Source organism: Panthera leo, chromosome B4 (genome assembly GCF_018350215.1).
Source record: "Panthera leo isolate Ple1 chromosome B4, P.leo_Ple1_pat1.1, whole genome shotgun sequence".
NCBI classification, from domain to species: Eukaryota; Metazoa; Chordata; class Mammalia; order Carnivora; family Felidae; genus Panthera; species Panthera leo.
This window is the reverse complement of record NC_056685.1, coordinates 134,379,270-134,397,833: the sequence shown is the minus strand read 5'-3', so window position 1 is coordinate 134,397,833 and position 18,564 is coordinate 134,379,270. Positions and strand designations below refer to the sequence as shown.

At 53.6% G+C, this 18,564-nt stretch overlaps 1 protein-coding gene across 6 annotated transcripts; it reads left to right on the top strand.

The window, feature by feature from the left end:
• Window positions 1-1,170: 1,170 nt before the first annotated feature.
• On the top strand, window positions 1,171-18,452 carry CENPM (centromere protein M). 6 transcript variants are annotated; one of them, XM_042947971.1, is made up of 8 exons: window positions 1,171-1,202; window positions 7,119-7,212; window positions 7,877-8,000; window positions 8,549-8,628; window positions 9,922-10,014; window positions 12,147-12,226; window positions 13,422-13,513; window positions 17,624-18,452. In XM_042947971.1, exons 3-8 carry the CDS (start codon window positions 7,944-7,946, stop codon window positions 17,762-17,764), a joined length of 543 nt encoding a protein of 180 aa, XP_042803905.1. In that variant the 5' UTR covers window positions 1,171-1,202; window positions 7,119-7,212; window positions 7,877-7,943; the 3' UTR covers window positions 17,765-18,452. The 6 variants fall into 6 exon arrangements, with proteins under 6 accessions (XP_042803905.1, XP_042803909.1, XP_042803906.1 ...); XM_042947972.1 differs by having other exon boundaries at window positions 1,187-1,349; XM_042947973.1 differs by lacking the exon at window positions 1,171-1,202 and adding an exon at window positions 6,883-6,933.
• Window positions 18,453-18,564: the final 112 nt, after the last annotated feature.

The window sequence follows — 18,564 nt, the reverse complement described above, 5'->3', positions numbered from 1 at the left end:
TCCAAACTCCAGCTCCTCTTGTCCCATTACTTCCAGGTGGGTCTTTAAGGCGGGCTGTGACCCCGGGGTGGGGGCGGGGGGGAGAGACGCTGCTTCCCAGGGGTAGCCATCCTGGGGCCCGCCCCTGGCCCCCCGGGTCCCCGTTGGCTATTCCGAAGCGCAATGTCTCAAGGTGCCCTAGTCATGCCCTCCTAACCATCTGCCTTTCTGGAAAGCCAAAGAGTTCAGAATCGCTTGGCGTTGCCTGTGGAGGGGAAGTTGGGAAAGGGGGCTCCCAAGCAGGAAGGCTGCTCCAAACTAACCTGACTGAGGCCAAAAGATTCGTGTCCCACCCTTGGCTGCAGGCAGGACCCCAGTCCCCTTGCAGCTTAAACATGAGAATGAGGAACTTGGGCAGAGTTGTAGCAATTTTGGCTGCAATGATGTGAATCTGTGGAGCCCAGCTTAGGGCCCCCCAACCTCTCTAGCCCTGCGATAAAAACCATTCTGGGGCAGACTGAGGACCCCTAGACCTTCTGCTAGTTGAGACAAATCACTCACTGGCTTTCTGTGTGACCTTGGGCTACTCCTCACCCTCTCTGGGCTTCAGGGTTTCCCATGCACAGTGACAAGATGGGAGGGGGGGTTTCCAGATGATCTATAAGGAATTTTCCAGCCCCCACTCTAGCCAAAGTCCCATCCAGGACAGGGTGAGGGTCGTAGAGCCCCTCTTTCTGCCCCCCCCCCAAGGCATTGGCACTACTCGGTGCCCCTTTCCCCCCACCCCCTGCTTGTCCGCAGACCCACCTCACGACCTGCAGATGCCTGTTCCAGGGGCTCTGTGCTGAGCGCACCGCCTCGGCCTGAGCAGCTCAATGTCGGCCTGTGGACTCAGTCGTAGCTGCTGTCCCCAGAGACACTGCCATCTGCAGCGGCCCTGGGTGCTGGAGGCAGAGAAAGGGCGAGGCCACTGCCTCCCGTGGGAGACAGAGCTTCTCAGGCCCAGGACTCTGACGGGGCTGGGAGGGGGCAGTCCTGGGCTGGCAAGGCACACTGGTAGGTCTCCCTGCCCACCAGGAGACACTTCCCTCTGCCCCCGACCCTCAGGATGGCAGGAGGCGGGACGTGTCTCAGCCAATCAGCAGCCTGGCAGAGCGAGGGCTTTATCCTCCGTTGCCCTGGCAACCAGCCTTCTCTTCTGGATCCCTCGCACTGTGCACGTGGTACAGAAATGACAGGGCAGGGTTGGGAGAATTCGGGGAGGAATGGGAACCACCCAGAAGGCTGCTGAGTCCCGTGGTTGCTGAGCCTGGAGAGGAGGGAACCCCAGCTGAGATAAATGGAAGGGTTTGGAGGCTTGCCGTTTGTGGGTAGGGAGAGACGAGGGTCCCTGGCAAGCGGGTGGGGACACAGAAGTAATGACGAGTAGAGCCAACAAGGGCCATATGTCATAGAGGAGAGAATCAATTCTGAGACAGGGACTCCGGACACATTGGTCCAATGTGGACACTGCTTCGGTGCTTTATTCATATTAATTCATTTATCCATCTTCCACGGTCACACGGCAAGAAAGTCACAATGCCACAGTCAGAGCCTAGCCTGGCCTTCAGGCCCCCACACAGGTTCTGCCTCACCCAGCCCCCCAGATACCCTGGGCTGGGATAGAGCCTCAGATGGCTGTGACTCCCAGGCACTGAGGACCCCCACACATTACTTCATTCTGCTCTCAGTGGTGCTGAGAGCCCATGTGGGGACGAGGCAGCCTCAGCTCAGAGACGTGATGCTGCTTACCGTCTCCTTCATCTAGGTCATTCAGCTTCTCAGTGACAAAGCTGGGGAGTGGGGGTGGGGTAAGGGGTCCATCCCCCAAGCCTGGGCCCTCCCTCCTGTGCTATGGACAGAGTGTCAGCAAAGTGTCAGGCGCCCAGTGTGCATCCCATAAACAGCAGTGGTTATTGTCTCAGGAGGACAGAGTGGCCCCAGAGGCCAGAGGCTTCAAGGAACCCCCTCCCCAGAGAGTCCGTTCCCAGAAACCTGAGGACAGGCAGGTGGGGAAGGCTGTGGGGGAGATGCCTTCAGGACCCTGGGTCCCCCACCCCACAGACACCCTGCCAGCTCTGGGCCCATCTGGACCCCTGCAAGGGTCGTAGGTCCTCTCCAGCATATATAGGGCAAAGGGAATGAGTTTGAGTTCACAGAGGGATTTGTATTAAGACAAATTACATGGAGTAAAATACAACTCTTTTTTTTTTAATTTCTTAAGTTTATGTATTAATTTTGAGAGAGAGAGTGCATGCGTGCATACGTGCACAATGTGAGCAGGGAAGGGGCAGAGAGAGAGGGAGAGTCCCAAGCGGGCTCCTCGTTCACCCCAGAGCCCAGTTCAGGGCTCCTCAATATGTAATGTTACATGAGTGCTGGTTCCGATGCAGCCTGGTGCTAAACGCTCTTTAGGCGTTATCTTGTCAAACATTCGCAGCGACCTTAAGAAATGGATCCTATTTCTTGTCCCCATTTTATAGTCAGGGAAACTGAGGCTCAGAGAGCAAGAACAAACGACGAGGTAGCACGTATTATGTGCCAGGCGCTAAATCTGAGTACCCACCATGGTGGGTCCATGTAAATGGACTCAAATACAATACGCACTCTTTTGTGTCTGGGCCTGTCCCTCAGCACAACGCTTTTGCTGCTCACCGATGCTGTTCCATTTATCAGTATACCACAACTTGTTGATCTGTTGACCACTGAAGGACATTTGGGTTGTTTCCAGTATGGGACTATTGTGAGCAAAGCCTCCAAAGCGCTTTTCAACAGTTTGGAGTAGGAGAACAGATCGGAGTTGGGCGAGGGAAGACAAAGGGGCACAGAGAAACCAGCCACGGGATTCTTTATTTACACAAAAATCTATGGGAAGCTTGGGGTGCCTGGGTGGCTCAGTTGGTTAAGCGTCCCACTTTGGCTCAGGTCATGATCTCATGGTTCGTGGGTTCAAGCCCAGCATCAGGCTGCTTTGGATCCCCTGTCCCCCTCTCTCTGTCCCTGTCCCACTTGAGAGTGCATGCGCTCTCTCTCTCTCTCTCAAAAATGAACGAGCATTAAAGATATTTTTTCAGAACTAGGGGAAGCTCAATATGCAATAGAGACAAAGCCTGAGCTGCTTCTGTGAAATGACAGGGTGGGCTTTCTGGATTCTACCCACTCAGCTTCTCCTTGTCCCCTCCAGCATCCCTGAGGTATCTCTGCAGAGTTCCACAGAAGCTGATTTCAGAGACAGTATCCCAGAGAGCGTCTGACGGCCCTGCCAGCTCTGGGTGTTCTGGGGGTTGGGGGGGAGGGGGAGGAATCCCAAGCAGGCTCCACACTGAGCACTGGGATCGTGACCTGAGCCAAAATCAAGATTCAGATGCTCAACTGACTGAGCCACCCACGCACCCCTGGGTGTTCTTGATACAAGAGTTTCCATCCAGGCCTGGGTCTGCCCTTCCTGCCAATCCCCACCCTTCATCACGGTGCGATTCTACTCACGACTATTGTGTATGGCACTGCCCGTGTGACAAGCACCAACTCATCTTAGCACCACAGCCAATAATCACCTCCCCCAGCCAAGTGTAGCCTTGGCTCCCCAGGGACCCTTCACGCCTCTGGGCTCCTCCGCTCCCTGGGGCGGCCCTCACCAACCGTGCTGCTTTGCTTGTTGCTATCTGTCCTTCTACCACGGAAGCAGGGGTGACACCTCTGGTGCCTGGGTCGCTAGTGCCCAGCACCAGCATTGGCCTGAGGCAGGCACACAGCACGTGTTGATTGAATGGGTCTCAGCTCAGCCCCTCCTAGAAAGTGCTGACCGGGGCCAGAATCTCTGTGATACTCTAAGGACCTCAGTCACCTCTGAGACCTCATTCTCCCCAGTTTCTCCTCATTCCATCCACTTCAGCCACTGGCCTCGTTGCTGCTCCTCAGAAGTGACAGGGGTGCTCCCCGCCCCCCACCCCCCAGGCTCTCAGCACCTGCTTCTCTTTCTGCCCAAAACCTCTTCTTCAACGTACTGAACTGGCTCCTCTCTCACTAAATTCAGGCATCTGCTTAAATGTCACCTTCTCTCTTTTTTTTAATTAATTTATTTTTTCAGAGAGAGAGAGAGAGCAGGGGAGGGGCAGAGAGAGAAGGAGAGAGAATCCCAAGCAGGCTCCACACTGTTGGTGCAGAGCCCGATGATGTGGGGCTCGAACTCACGAACTGTGAGATCATGACCTGAGCCGAAATCAAGAGTTGGACGCTTAGCCGACTGAGCCACCCAGGGGTCCCTCAAACACCACCTTCTTGGGGCCCCCCGAGTGGCTCAGTCGGTTAAGCATTCAACTCTTGGTTTCGGTTCAGGTCATGATCTCACGGTTCGTGCCTTAAAGCCCCACATTGGGCTCTGCGCTGGTGGCACGGAGCCTGCTTAGGATCCTCTCTCTCCCCCTTTCTCCGTCCCTCCTCTGCCTGTCCTCTCTCTCTCTCAACATAAATAAATAAATTTTAAAACAAATTTAATAAAACGACAAAGAAAACACATCACCTTCTTCCAGAGGCCTCCCCTGACCTAACATAGCTTCTTCTTGTCGTGTTTCCGTAGTGTAGTGGTTATCATGTTCGCCTCACATAGCTTCTTCTTGTCTGCCCTGTCCTCCAGCCCACCTTACTTTATGTTCAGAGCACTCATTACTCTCAGACTTTTGGCGAGTCTCTTCCACACCCTCTGCCGGGGGAATCAAAGCCCATCTGTGCTGGGCCAGGGACTCCATGAAGTCATTTATTTCCAGCTCTTTCTAAGCAAAATATAGTTTAGTCCGCAGTGAGGATTTAGGTTAGATGGGAATATGCCTCTGTTGTTCTAGGTATCACAGCAGTGAGCACACTGTGTGATCAGGGTCTGACTCCCCCACCCCAGAATTGATAATGTCTGATTCATCTGTATTCTCAGGGTGGCGCATTGGGTCTGCCCTAGGAAATGATGAAAGGCTCAATGGACGTAAATCAATCCATTCATTCAACAAATAATTACTGAGCGACTACCATGTACCAGGCACTTTTTAAAGGGCTGGACATGCAAAATGACAAAGTCTCTGCTCTCATGTGTCTTATGGTCTAGCTGGAGAGACAGACAGTGAGCAAGTAATTATATAGCTGTTGGGAGAAGCAATCTGCCATGGGCCCTGGAGCATCCCTGCGGGTTCTTGCTGGGTATGGCAAGGCCCTGAAAGCTCTTTGCCCGGGGTTGTCTCAGGGTTGTGTTTGCAGCAACCTTGGAGAATGAGGTGACATCTCCCCCAAACCCCGACAAAGAACAGGCCTGCCTACCACTCACTATAAAAGCAGTGAATCTCTAATCCCCGTGTTCCTCCTCTGGGCTGCCATCCACCAGGTGTATGGGCCTCCATGATGGGTCCTTTGCAGGGCTCGGGGGACATGGGGCACTGGCGCACACAAACATAAAGCCCTAGCTACTGGTTTTACCTTGAGTAATGGGAAACATAAGAGACAAATCTTACCCAGGAGTTTCATGTCTTCTGCCAGCATCCATGAAACAGTAATGGACTATTACTAAACAATAATAAACGGTGACAGTTTATTAGTTTGTAAATACTGTAAAATCACACAGGCTGTACAGTTCTTAACTGTATGTGAAGTGGAGATTAGTGCTATTGAGAAAATAGAGCAGAAAAAAGGAAGAGAGAGAATATGGGGGAGACTTGCTATTTTTTTTTTTATTTTTTTTTCAACGTTTTTTATTTATTTTTGGGACAGAGAGAGACAGAGCATGAACGGGGGAGGGGCAGAGAGAGAGGGAGACACAGAATCGGAAACAGGCTCCAGGCTCCGAGCCATCAGCCCAGAGCCTGACGCGGGGCTCGAACTCACGGACCGCGAGATCGTGACCTGGCTGAAGTCGGATGCTTAGCCGACTGCGCCACCCAGGCGCCCCTGAGACTTGCTATTTTTTTAAAGATAATTTTTTTTTTTTTTTCAGGGCGCCTGGGTGGCTCAGTCGGTTGAGCGTCTGACTGTTGATTTCAGCTCAGGTCATGATCCCAGGGTTGTGGGATCGAGCCCCACATTGGGCTCTGTGTTGCGCATGGAGCCTGTTTAGGATTCTCTCTCTTTTTCTCTGTCTTCTCCCCTGCTCGAACACACTTTCTCTCTCTCTCTCTCTCTCTGTCTCTCCCTCTCTCAAAAATAAAAATGAAATAAATATAATGGGGGATTTTTTGTAATTATTATTTTTTTATGTACACCCCTGAACTCACAACCCCAAGATCAACAGGGGCATGCTCTACCAACTGAGCCAACCAGGCTCCCCGAGACTTGCTATTTTTTTTTTAATATTTATTTATTTTGGGGGCACCTGGGTGGCTCAGTCGGTTGGGCGTTCAACTTCGGCTCAGGTCATGATCTCGTGGTCCGTGAGTTCGAGCCCCGCATCGGGCTCTGGGCTGACAGCTCAGAGCCTGGAGCCTGTTTTGGATTCTGTGTCTCCCTCTCTCTCTGACCCTCCCCTGCTCATGCTCTGTCTCTCTCTGTCTCAAAAATAAATAAATGTTAACAAGAATTTTTAAATAAACATTTATTTATTTTTGAGAGAGAGAGAAAGGCAGAGCAAGAGCAGGGGAGGGGCAGAGAGAGAAGGAGACACAGAATCCAAAGCAGGCTCCAGGCTCCAAGCTGTCAGCAAAGAGCCTGACGTGGGGCTCGAACTCACAAACCATGAGATTATGACCTGAGCCAAAGTCGGATGCTTAACCGACCACCCAGGCACGCCACTGAGACTTGCTATTTTACATAGGGTTGTTAAGAATGGCCTCTCTGCTAAAGTAGCCTTGGAGCAGAAACATGGAGGAAGTGAGGAGACGAGCCAAGCGACTATGGGGGAGAAGAACTTTTCAGCCACAGGGAGCCTCAGGGACAAGGCAGGAGGTGGGAGGATACTTGGAATAATTTGAAGAACAGCCTAGTGGCCCATGTGGCTAGAGGAGTGTAAGAGGGAGAAGAGCAGAAGATGGGTCAGGGAGATTGTCAGGGACCAGAACACATAGAGCTTCACAGTCCATGTAAGCCGTTCGGGAACTATTGGTGGGTTTTGATCAGGTTCTGTTTTATAGGGATGACTCAGATTGCTGTGTGGAGAAGAACCGGTAGCCCTGGGGACCAGAGTGGAAGCAGGGAGCCAGTGAGAAGGTTGTTACAATAGTCCAGGTGAGAGATGACAGTGGCTTGTCCTAGTGGTGGTAGTGGAGGCGGTGAGAAGTGGTCAGCTTCTGGATGCATTTTAAGACTAGAACTCGCAGGCTGGCTTATGGGTTGGATGTGGGGGATGAGGAAGAGGAGCCAAGAATGACCTCAAGGTTTTGTTCTGAGCAGCTGCATGGATGAAGTCAAATGAGATGGGGAAGAAGAAATGAGAGGGGCAGGTTGGGAAGGAATCAAGAGTATGATGAAATGGGGTGCCTGGGTGGCTCAGTCCATTAAGCCTCGGACTCTTGATTTCAGCTCGGGTCATGATCTCATGGGACATGAGATTGAGCCCCGAGTCAGAGCCTGCTTGGATTTCTCTCTCTCTCTCTCTCTCTCTCTGGCCCTCCCCCGTCGTGCGCCCCCTCTCAAAATAAAGAACCATGAAAAAAAAAAAAAAAGAGCATGATGAATGAGCCTTAGTGAACAAAAATGAACAAATGAATCACTGAACACCTTCTTTTTCTGAGGCAAGGCCTGTCCCATTGACAGCACTTTAAGAGCCTGGGGGCCGCAGCTGGAACGCCCCCATCAAAAAAGGGGGTGTTGATTCCTTTAAGAGAGTTACGCCCTACCACGCGAAGCCCCGCCCAACTATGGTCACGCGACCCTCTGTCTTGCACTTAAGGGCGGGCCTCCGGCATTTTGAAAGATCCGCGCGCACTTCCAGAGCTGCGTTTCACCCGCCGACTGGGATGTCGGTGTTGCGGCCGCTGGACAAGCAGCCTGGCCTGAACACGGCCACCATCTTGGTAGGCGTCAGCTGCTCCGCTTCCCCTCACCGCCTTTCCTCTTTGGCGGGGCCTCCACCGTCTGTCTGGTCCTCTGGGCTCTCTGAGGTTCTGATGCGCGCTTTTCGGGCTGGGGTGTGGTGGGCGGGAGGGCCGCATTCTGAACCAATCGGAATAGCCGTCCTCTGAGTCTGAAGGACGCCCCCACCAATAGGTGCGCGGAGGGCTCTTTTCCGGTTTCTGATTGGTGGGGCGGCTGGGCGGGCTGGGACCCGGGAAGCTTGTGTTCGGCGCCGGACAGGTAATGGTTTTCCCAGCGTCTCTTGGGTCCGGCCGTCCGAGGCAGAGTCTGGGGCAGTTAAGAAGCGCTGTGCAGACACTACCGGAGCGGGTGCATTCTGGGCCCTCAACTGGGGCCTGGCGGAGCCCTCTCTCGGCAAACGGCGTCCTGCGCGTGGGAGCGGGAATCCTGGGAGTCGAGCGGTCTTGGGTCTGTGGCCTGATCCCCAGGCCCTCCAGCGGGACTGCTGTGCCCAGGCATCAGTAGGCCGCCTTCTCTCCCTGGACAGCTGGTGGGCACGGAAGATGCTCTTTTGCAGCAGCTGGCCGATTCGATGCTCAAGGAGGACTGCGCCTCGGAGCTGAGGGTGTAAGTAGCTGAGGCTGGGGCGGGGGGGGGGGGTTTCCCATCGCTCTGCCGTGGCTGAACTGCAGCCTGCTCTTGTAGGCGGGCAGAGGAGCTGCCAGAGAGGCGGGCGCAGGTAGGGCCAGCCCCTCAAGGCGTGATCTGCCTCCAGCTAAGATACCCTCCATCACTCTCTCACACATGTGTTCTGTGTTCCTCTAGCACTTGTCATCATAAGAAATTTCCTTGTTCGCCTGTTTATTTGTTTCCAGCCTGCCACCCCCGTGGACCCCAGGGTCAGCTCCTTGAGGTCAGGGGCTTTGATTTTTGTTCACTAGTGAATCCCCAGTGCTTTGAGCAGTACTTGGCACAGAGTAGTGTTCAGTTACCCCCCTAATTTGGAGAAAAGATGACTAAGCAATTAGGTTTTGTTTTTCTTTTTCTAACTGATGGAGAGTAGAAATAGCTGCTGGTGGGAAGCAAGGGACTGAATGCGTGTGGGTGTCATTGCCCTTCATAGATAAGCTCCAAGGGTCCGTATGGAAGGAGCATGACCCCACTCTAAAGGGTGCTCCTCCGTGGGAACTTGAAACACCCCTTACTAGGAGAATAAACCCCATTACAGCACTTTAAAGAATCTCCAATGAGGGAACAAGTTCAGGCGAGAGTGATGAAGGTGACTTACCCAAGGTCACATAGCTGGTAATTGGCAGACCTGAGATTTGAGCCGACTTCCATTGCCCTCCAAGGGGCTTCAGTCTTAACCCCTAGTCTTCACAATCTAACGCCCCTCTTCCGGGTCTCATCTCCCTCCCAGCACACAGTGTAGCTGGCTCGCCCCATGCTATCTATAGCCCCAAATCCCTCTTGCCAAGGCAGTTCCCAACTTTGAGGCAGAAGGAGTCAGACAGAAGTCATCTAGAAAGGACCGGCTCTGCCCTGCCCCTATGCTTGCCTGAGGAGTCTTGCCCACAAAAGCATCAGGGGCATAGGGGAGGAGCCCTTGACACCTTCTTACCCTAGGAAGGTCAGTATGTGAATGGTCACTGTGATGTGGGTACATATATCTTTAGTCTTGCAGTTTTTTTTAAACGTTTGTTTATTTTTGAGAGACAGAGAGAAAGCACGAGTGGGGGAGGATCAGAGAGAGAGGGAGACACAGAACCTGAGGCAGGCTCCGGGCTCTGAGCTGTCAGCACAGAGCCCTACACGGGGCTCAAACTCATAGACTGTGAGATCATGACCTGAGACCAAGTCGGACGCTTAACTGACTGAGCCACCCAGGTGCCCCTAGTCTTGCAATTTCTTGTTTTTCAGCCACCTGGCAAGGTCCCTCCCTCTGCCCTCCAGTGTGGATCGGCCCCGAATTGACTTGATCGTGTTTGTGGTCAACCTTCATAGCAAATACAGGTGAGATCCAGAGAATGGGTACCTTCAGGACTCTGGTAGACCTGGGATGGTGACCTCACCTATGCCAGGAAGCAGAAGACACAGGGAGAGGCTGCCTGGGGTTACCCCAGAGGATGAGGATGGGGAGCCAGTGGCAAGTGTATGATATTTTAAAGACACTGATAGGGGCACCTGGGTGGCTCAATCGGTTAAGCATCTGACTCTTGGTTTCAGCTCAGATCATGATCTCATGGTTTGTGAGTTCAAGCCCTGCATCGGCCTCTGTGCTGACATCATGGCGCCTGCTTGAGATTCTCTCTCCCTCCCTCTCTGTCTCTCTCAAAAATAAATTAAAAAAATAAACATTAAAAAAAAAAAAAAGACTGGTAAACCCCAACAGTGCCATCAGTCATTGAGCTAATGTTTTCTGTAGCCTTCTCTGTATCCCTGATGGCAGGCACAGACAGGAATGAAACAGACCCCTGTCCCTAAGGTGTTCCCAGCCCCCTGGGGGAGGAAGCTGGACTCTTGAACACAGAGCTGTAGTAGCTAGCATAGGTACTATAAAAGAAGGATGCATTGGGCTATGAGAGCCCCAACAAGGCCTGTGACTCTCAGGACATAGGGCAGGGTAGACTTTCTGCTGGAGATGACCAGGTTGAGGTACCGAGGTAAAACTGGGAGTGAGCAGAAGGTTCCAGGTGAAGGGTTAATGTAAAAGGTAAGAGGAGCATAATGTGTGCACGGGACTGTAAGGCTGGTCCAGGGTCAGGGGCCCAACGTAGCAGCCAGGGAGGCATGAGCGGGTGGTGATGCTTGGGGCCCAGCCTGGCCCTCCCCGTGGTGCTGGCAACCTGGGGACAAGACTGCAGCCAACCTGGGGAGCGCAGGAGAAGGTTCGCACTCTCCCTCTGGGGGCGATGGCTGACTGAGGGGAGGCAGGACGCAGCATCCAGCACAGAAACCAAGGCACACACCTAGTCGTGTGGTGTGTGTTAAGTGAAGGCTGTAGTGGAAACACCTGGAACCAGGGACAGGTCGATACCAGCTACAGCCAGCAGCAGGATCAAGTCCAGACCCGCTGCCTGGCCAGCTGGAACAGACAAGCAGTGACTTGGGCCCACGGTGGGGCAGAGAAAGGGCCAAGATCTGCCATGATTGCCAGGGGTCCTGACTCAGCAGATCTGTTCTTTGGGTGGGACCCATCGCTTCACCAAAACTGACTGGGTGTTTGGGGAGATCCTGCTCTATAGTCAGACTTAGGGGCCGAGAGCCATCCTTTACTGTTTGCCTTAGGCCTTGCTTGTTCAGGCTGAAACCTTGGCCTGGGTCACCTGACTAAGATGGCTTTTTGACCAGGAGATGACAGATTTCTTTATCATTCCTTGGACACCAGTGAATGAAACCCTTGGCCCAGAAGGTTAAAGGGCCCTTTTCCTGGAAGAAAAGAGTGTTTTCACATACTTGATGGAACTGTAAATATCTAACCTTATTAGAGAGCAATATGGCAATACCTAGGTACATTTATTTATATATTTATTTGCCTACCTATTTATTAAGTTTATTTATTTTGAGAGAGAGCACGAGCAGGGGAGGGAGAGAGAGAGAATCCCAAGCAGGCTCCACACTGTCAGCACAGAGTCCAATGTGAAGCTCGAACCCATAAACCGCGAGATCATGACCTGAGCTGAAACCAAGAGTCGGACACTCGACTGACTGAGGCACCTGGCGCCCACCTAGATACATTTTAAAAAGACACAGAGCTGTGACGCAGCCATTCCACATCTAGCATCGGTCCCACAGAAGCATTTGTCTGCATGTGTGAGAATATATATAAAGGAAAAATTCATATGCAAGAGGAATTCCACCCCAAACTGTCAGCAGCGGTTACCTCGGGGATGTTGAGACAGAAGGGTGGTGCCGGAGAGGAGACTTCCTTTTTACAGAACACCTCCATATTCACTATCGGATTGTTGTACGGGCTTGAGTCATTTTGTAATTAAAAATACTCCAGCAAAACGAAAGATGACGTATTCCTCTAGGGGTGTTTCCTCTTACCCTCGTCTCCTTCTTTGGCCTCTCTGGGTTGAGGAACGCAGCCCTCCACCTTCTCTGTGGTAAGGTTTGGCCTGTGGTTCGTTTTCTCGCGCCAGCCTCCGGAACGTGGAGGAATCCCTGCGCCATGTGGACGCCACCTTCTTCCTGGGGAAGGCAGCCTTCCTTGCCACCGGCGGTAAGTGCATCCTCCCCCACCCCCCACCGCGGGCGCTGTGTGGCCGGCACTGCGGTGGGGGACTTCTTACTGAGGCCACCCAAGGGACCAAAGAACGTGAGCTTTGGAATCTGACCTGTTGGCGGTGTCTCGGAAAGTGAATCTGAGCAGATCGTTCTGCTGAGATAATTGCTAAGAGTTGCCTGGTGGTTCCCTGTGGCTTTCAGAGGAAAAGCCACGGTCGGTCCTGTAAAGGCACAAGTTTGGCCTTCCACCTTCCTGTCTAGTCTCGTCTCCTGTTCCTGTCCCCTTCTTTGGTTCAGCTTCTCCTTCTCTGAGCAAGGCCTGCCGTTCCTGAGAGACTTTGTAACACTAACGGCGGAAATAGCAATAACTGACCTTTATTGAGCGCTCACTGCGCACCAGACACTGTTCTAAAAGTGCTTCGTTTCTGGATCACTTAATCTCCACTACAAACAACGCTCTGAGGTACATATTGTTAGCTTGGTTTTAGAGCTAGGAAACTGGAGCCTTGAGGTGAACCAGCTTGTCCAAGGCCCACAACTAAAAAGTGGTAGAGCCAATATTCATCCCTAGATGGTCCTATTCCAGAGCCCATGCCCTTCGTGATTCTATCATAGAGCTTCTCCTGGATGCTTTTTTCTTCTTTGTCTAGCTAACCCCTATTTCCTGTCCCCTCGGAGACACCTCCCTGACCAGCCCTGCAGTCTGGGCCCCGAGGTGTCCATCCCACGCATGCTTCTGTCGTATAGACTCCCCACCCTTCCACCTACACCGATGGCGTGTCTGAGCTGCCCTCCTCCACCCAGCTGACCTGCAGAGTCCTTGGGGGGAGGGCCTGGCACAGATTATGCTCAATGAGCATTGATGGATAAATGAATGCCGGGTCATTTCTATATATTAATTCACCGAATCTCTATAGTAACTCAGTGGAGTGGGGGCTGTTACCATCCTCCTCTTCTAGATGAGGAAACTCACGTTTTTACAGAGCACTCTCTCCAAGCCCTTTCAGCTTTATTTTCTAATTTAATGATCTTGGCTGCCCCGAAAAGAAGGTTGAACAGGACTGTCCCCTCACTGACTAGTAAGCAGCTGAGGCCCAGAGAGAGGTAGTGAATGACTTCGCCCAGTGCTTCCTGGATGACTGCCACGAAGGTAGAGGTGACAGCCTGTAGCACTCACGGCTTCTTTGCAGCTGGGCGAGAGAGTCACTGCAGTGTCCACCGAAACACGGTCGTGAAGCTAGCCCACACCTACCGAAGTCCTCTGTTCTTCTGTGACCTGGAGGTAAGGACAGTAATCGAGGGGGTGCAGGGAAAGGGCAGTCAGCACAGTAGGTGTGTCGAGAATGCTCTTGGAGAGTCAAGTGCCCGAGTGAGGAGGTCCTGATGTGGAGACACAAGATCCTAATTTGGATCTTGGCTTCTCTGCTCACTGGCTGGACCTTGGGTAGGTCTGTCACCCTAAGCGTTGGGGCGCACAGATGTAAAGTAGGGCGACAGTATGCATTCAGCCCGAGTGCCTCTTTCATGCCGAGTGCAGTCACTTGTTGCCTTCTCTTCTTTTGCTTCGTTTTCTCTCATAACTAAGTTTTATGTGTGTCATGTGGGTCCTTGTTAATATCTCACTCTCCCGCTGGGCTGTAAGGGCTGTGAGGCCAGGCGTCTTGTCTGTTTCATTAACCAGTGCCCCCTCATGCCCGTCCACAGTCAGAATGCCCCTGTTCCCCTTACTCCCCTGGACCCCAGACCTTGTCTAGTCCCAGCCTGGGGCAGGGCATCCAGCAGGCAGCAGGGAAGACGGGTGGGTGGGTGAGTAGAGGGTTGGAGGGACCCATAGGGTGTCCGTTCTGTCCCAACTCACTTCTGTTGGTGTTTCTCATAGGGTGAGTCTAATTATAAGCGTCTCAGAGCAGATTTCTATTTTGCTGATATACTTCGCTCTCCAGCCTCGCTTTCTGGAACATGAATCCTGACGTTTTGCTAAAAGTACTCAGCAGCTGTCCCCCTCTGGGAGGCTTGCTGAGGGCTCCCGGGACCTGGGCCACCCCACCCACGTCGCAGGCCTGCTTGGTTTTAGAGTGTGTTTATTGGTTTTGAAGTTCATTTCTGCTGTGTTCTTGGTCTTGCACCTATCCCCAAAGGTAAAGTGATATAATGCAGAGAGAACTGAGTCAGCACACTGTCCCTTACCACCACCCAGACCAGGGATTCTTATTCATGGGTCTGTGGACCCCTCTGGCCTGAGGGTAGAATTCAGGGGATCGGTGAACTTGTATGAGAGAAAAAAAAAAAATACTTTTTTTCCCATTAAACTCTAAGTGAAATTTGGCGGTACGAATACAGGCAAGAGATGTCAGTCTTAGCAGTATTTGCCTGGGGCTGTTACCAGCAGAAAGGGCAGATATTTCCATCTCATAAGAGGATGGGGCAGATCTCCTTGTTCAATGCATCCATGAAGATGCACATACCCCTTGGTCACAAATTCGTTTTTCATGCTTGACGACTATTTTAGTCAGCACTCTGACCTCACAGGACGCTGAGGCCTAGGGCACACGCGAAGTGCCCGCCCTTCCAGACTTTCCCCACAACGTACCCCAGAAACCCAAGACTTCGAGAGGAGAGGCAACTCGCTCAGTCATACAGCTAGTAAGTTAAGCGGTAGAGCCAACAGGATTTGCACGCTGCTGTCTCTTTTTCTTCTTAGGCTGCTAACTGTGGCTTTGAACAGTCACTTCCCCCACGCAGCCTGCGTCTTCCTATCTCTAAAGGGGAATCATCATCTTTGCCCCACAGCTCAGGTACTTTAAACCTTAGGCGGTTCTGGCTGAGAGGCCCCCCAGCCTGGCGCCGTGTGGTGTAGTTCTCTTTGTGGTCAGTAGGTGGCAGGCCGTACCAGGTATGAGGAGCCTGACCGCTCTCAAGGAAAAGGCCTGCGTCCGCCCGTCTAGTTCCAGCCGTAGCAGCTGGCCTGCTGGCAACGCGAACCTGGCATTCCCTCACATGAAGCACCCGGTGGTTGGACAGCCCTCACTCCTCGTACCTGTGCTGTCCTTTTTATTTATTTATTTGTATTTAGTTAATTTTTTTGAGAGAGAGAAGGGGTGGGTACAAGTGAGCGAGGGGTAGAGAGAGAGGGAGGGAGAGAGAGAGAATCCCACGAGGGGCAGAGGGGCAGAGAGAGAGAAACGGGGCTCACCCGAAGTAGTGCTTGAGCTCACCCGCGGGGAGTGGGAGAGGTTTGAACTCATGAACCGTGAGATCATGACCTGAGCCCAAATCCGATGCTTAACTGACTGAGCCACCCAGGCACCCCCTGTGTTGTCCTTTTTGGGGCGCAGTCCTCCACATATCTGAGTTCGAGCTTCGCCATGTTTTAAGGTCTTGGCACGGTAGGAATTATCAGCCCCCTTTTACACGTGAAGAAACACATTCACGGAGCTGTGGGATTGGCCCAGTGAATTCATCTCCTAGCTCTGCTCTCCTAGCTCTGCCAGTGGGGCCCCGCGCTGCTCCCTGAGCACACGAATGAGTCAGGCATGGAGCCTGCCCTCCCAGAACCCGGTGAGGCAGAGACTTCTACCCCCGGCGGCTAGACCCAGCAGTCACGGTGTAGGCGTGAAGGAAGTGCAGAGACCTGGTGGCCTGGCATGGGAAGAAGCCGTTCCTTCCTGTAGGTGACAGGAGCCATCTGATGTAGTCAGGCTTGGGTTTGGGGGCCGCACCTCTGGAGTGTCGTGTGCGGATTGGAGGAGGCTTGGCCGGAGCTGAGGCTTGGGGTCGAGGCTGCTGCAGGAGGCCAGCCGGGGAGCCTGAGTGAGAGCGGCAGCAGCAGCTGGGAGGCCTCTTTCTGAGACCAAGGCCACGGAAGTCAGAGTAAGGATTTAGTCAACAGATATTTTTAGGTACTTACAGTGTGCCAAGCACTGTTCTGGGCCCGAGGGATGCATAGAGCAAAACAGTAAAAAAGGGGGAAAAAAAAAATCTCAGCTCTGTCGTAGCAGAGGAAACATGTAAAGAAGTAAAATGCGTGGGGCACCTGGGTGGCTCAGTCATTTAAGCATCCGACTCTTGGTTTCGGCTCAGGGCATGATCTCACGGTTCGTGAGTTTGAGCCCCACATCGGACTCTGCACTGAGCACGGAGACTGTTTGGGATTTTCTCTCTCCCTCTCTCTCTGCTCCTCCCCCAGTCATGCTGTCTCTGTCTCTCTCAAATAAATAAACTTTAAAAAAAGGACCAAAAAAAAAAAAAGTAAAACGCGTTAGAAAATGAGGACGTGACGGTCAAGAGGTGGTAAAGCAGTAAGGTTTAGTGTCAGTGGCCGGGGGTGACTGTTAAAGAGATCTGTGAAGGCGGTAGGGAGGCAAGCCGGGGAGACTCCTGGTGGAGGAGCACGTGGGGCCAGAGGAGTGTGGAGACTTGCCTGGTGGGTCCAGGGTCCCCCAGGGAGGGCTCCCTGGAGATGCGTCAGAGTGACAGTGGGGCCAGAGCCGGGGGGCCTCATGGGTCTTAGTAAAGGCAGTGGCTTTCACTCAGTAAAACTGGAGCCACAGGGAGGGGTGTGGGGGCAGGGAGGGGTGTGGCCTGACATGGGTTTTACTTATTTTTATTTTCCACTTACGTGATGTGGGTTTAAATGGATCCCTCAGATGTGGCACAGAGGAGGGGGCAGCCTGTGAGGCCAGAGGAGAGGCCAGGGGAGTGTGGGGTCCCGGGGGCAGGTAGAAAAGCATCCCAGGGACGGGGCATGGCTGTGGCAGGGTCTGCTGAGAGGGCACTCAGGGAGAAGGACAGCTGCCTCTGGATTTGGAAAGAGGAGTCGCAAGTGACAAAGGCGGAAGCAAGAGCAGGAGGGCCGAGGGTGCCCAGTCCCTAGTTTGGGCGACTGGTTGGACGCTCATGGCCCCTTCCCCGGTCAAAGCAGGAGCAGAGGGAGGACGAGCTGGTCCTGCGGCGCCAGCCCCGTTTGGCGGGGGAGGGCGGCTCAGCATCGTTCTTCCTTCACCAGGCACTGATTCCCTGGTGCCAGGCCCTGGAACAGAGTCACCCGCCCTACGTGACCCCACCCCGCAGCGCCTCTGGGCCCCTGCCTTCAAAAGCAGGGACTCTTTGTTGATGGCACCTCCCTGTCCCCCTGAGGGCCACTGCCTGTCGGCCCCCCTTTTCCATCCCTCAGCTCCCAGGTAAGGAGCCTTCGGGGCCTCTGCCTCCCGGGCACTGCCTGGAACTAGCCCGGATCCAGATCCCTGTTCTGCGGCCACTAGACGGTTTACCCAACTTCGCCAACCTTGCCTGCTAAGCCCCACATCTCGGCTTCCAGCCCCTTCTGGCAGGCCGTGCGGCAGGACCGGTTGCCCCCGACCCGCCTCCCCCATCCTCTCTTCTCCCCCGGCAGATGGAAGGCTTTCGGGCCACCATGGCACAGCGCCTGGTACGCATGCTGCAGATCTGCGCTGGCCACGTGCCCGGTGTCTCAGCCCTGAACCTGCTGTCCCTGCTGAGGAGCTCTGAGACCCTGGCCCCAGAGGACCTGTAAGGGCTGCTGGCCCCCGAGCCGCCGCTCCCCCCGCCTGGTGACTGGTAGACTTCCGCTGTCGCTGAAGACCGGGTCGCGGCTTGGCGGGCCCTGGCTCAGCGGTCAGATGCCCGCACGACCCAACTCGTCCCAACTCGTCCGCGCTCCAGCGGGGAGCCCGGCTGGCGGGCCTGCAGCTCCTTCCCTCCCGCAGAGCCCGTGTCTTCACCCACCTGCCCGGATACATCGCCACTTCAGGCTCCATTTGAACAAAGCGTCCACGGCTCAAAACGATTCAGAAAACCGCTGGCCTCCTCCATCACTTTGATTTTGCAGATGAGGACACGGACTCGGAACAGTGAGGAGGGCCAGGCAGAGGGGGCATTGCACTCTGTGACCCAATCCGACCCACATCCTGGCCTTGCCGTTCTTCAGGAACCTGGTGTTGCCGTTTGGAGCCTGTTTCCCCGGGTGCGGAGTGGAGGTCGTCCTGCTGACCTTGTTGTGAGGACTGAGTGAAGTGACCGAGGGGACAAGGCTGTGGTTGTATTTCTCCCTCCACTTGTTGTGTGCTCTAGGTATTTCATAATCCGTTGTATCAAGGTGCCAGCCAAGTGCTCAGGGAACAGTAACCATTGTTTGAAATCACACAGAACTGGGTTCAAAAGCTGGTGCAAAGCCAGGAATTAAACCGTTTGTGAACTCCTAAGTTGCGGAGAATTATGGGCTGGCTCCCCGCTCGGCAGTGAGAGGTTGTGCCTTGACCGTGGCTCCTCTTCTCCTTTGGGTCTAGTTAGAATTTGCCAAAGTGCCAGGGTCGG

What these genes read in the sequence shown, in the direction of transcription:
- CENPM (XM_042947971.1), top strand. Translation starts at nt 7,944, where the DNA reads ATGTCGGTGTTGCGGCCGCTGGACAAGCAGCCTGGCCTGAACACGGCC. An exon ending in TGAACACGGCCACCATCTTG is followed by an intron (nt 8,001 to 8,548) that starts GTAGGCGTCAGC and finishes CTCCCTGGACAG; the next exon opens with CTGGTGGGCACGGAAGATGC. An exon ending in TGCGCCTCGGAGCTGAGGGT is followed by an intron (nt 8,629 to 9,921) that starts GTAAGTAGCTGA and finishes CTTGTTTTTCAG; the next exon opens with CCACCTGGCAAGGTCCCTCC.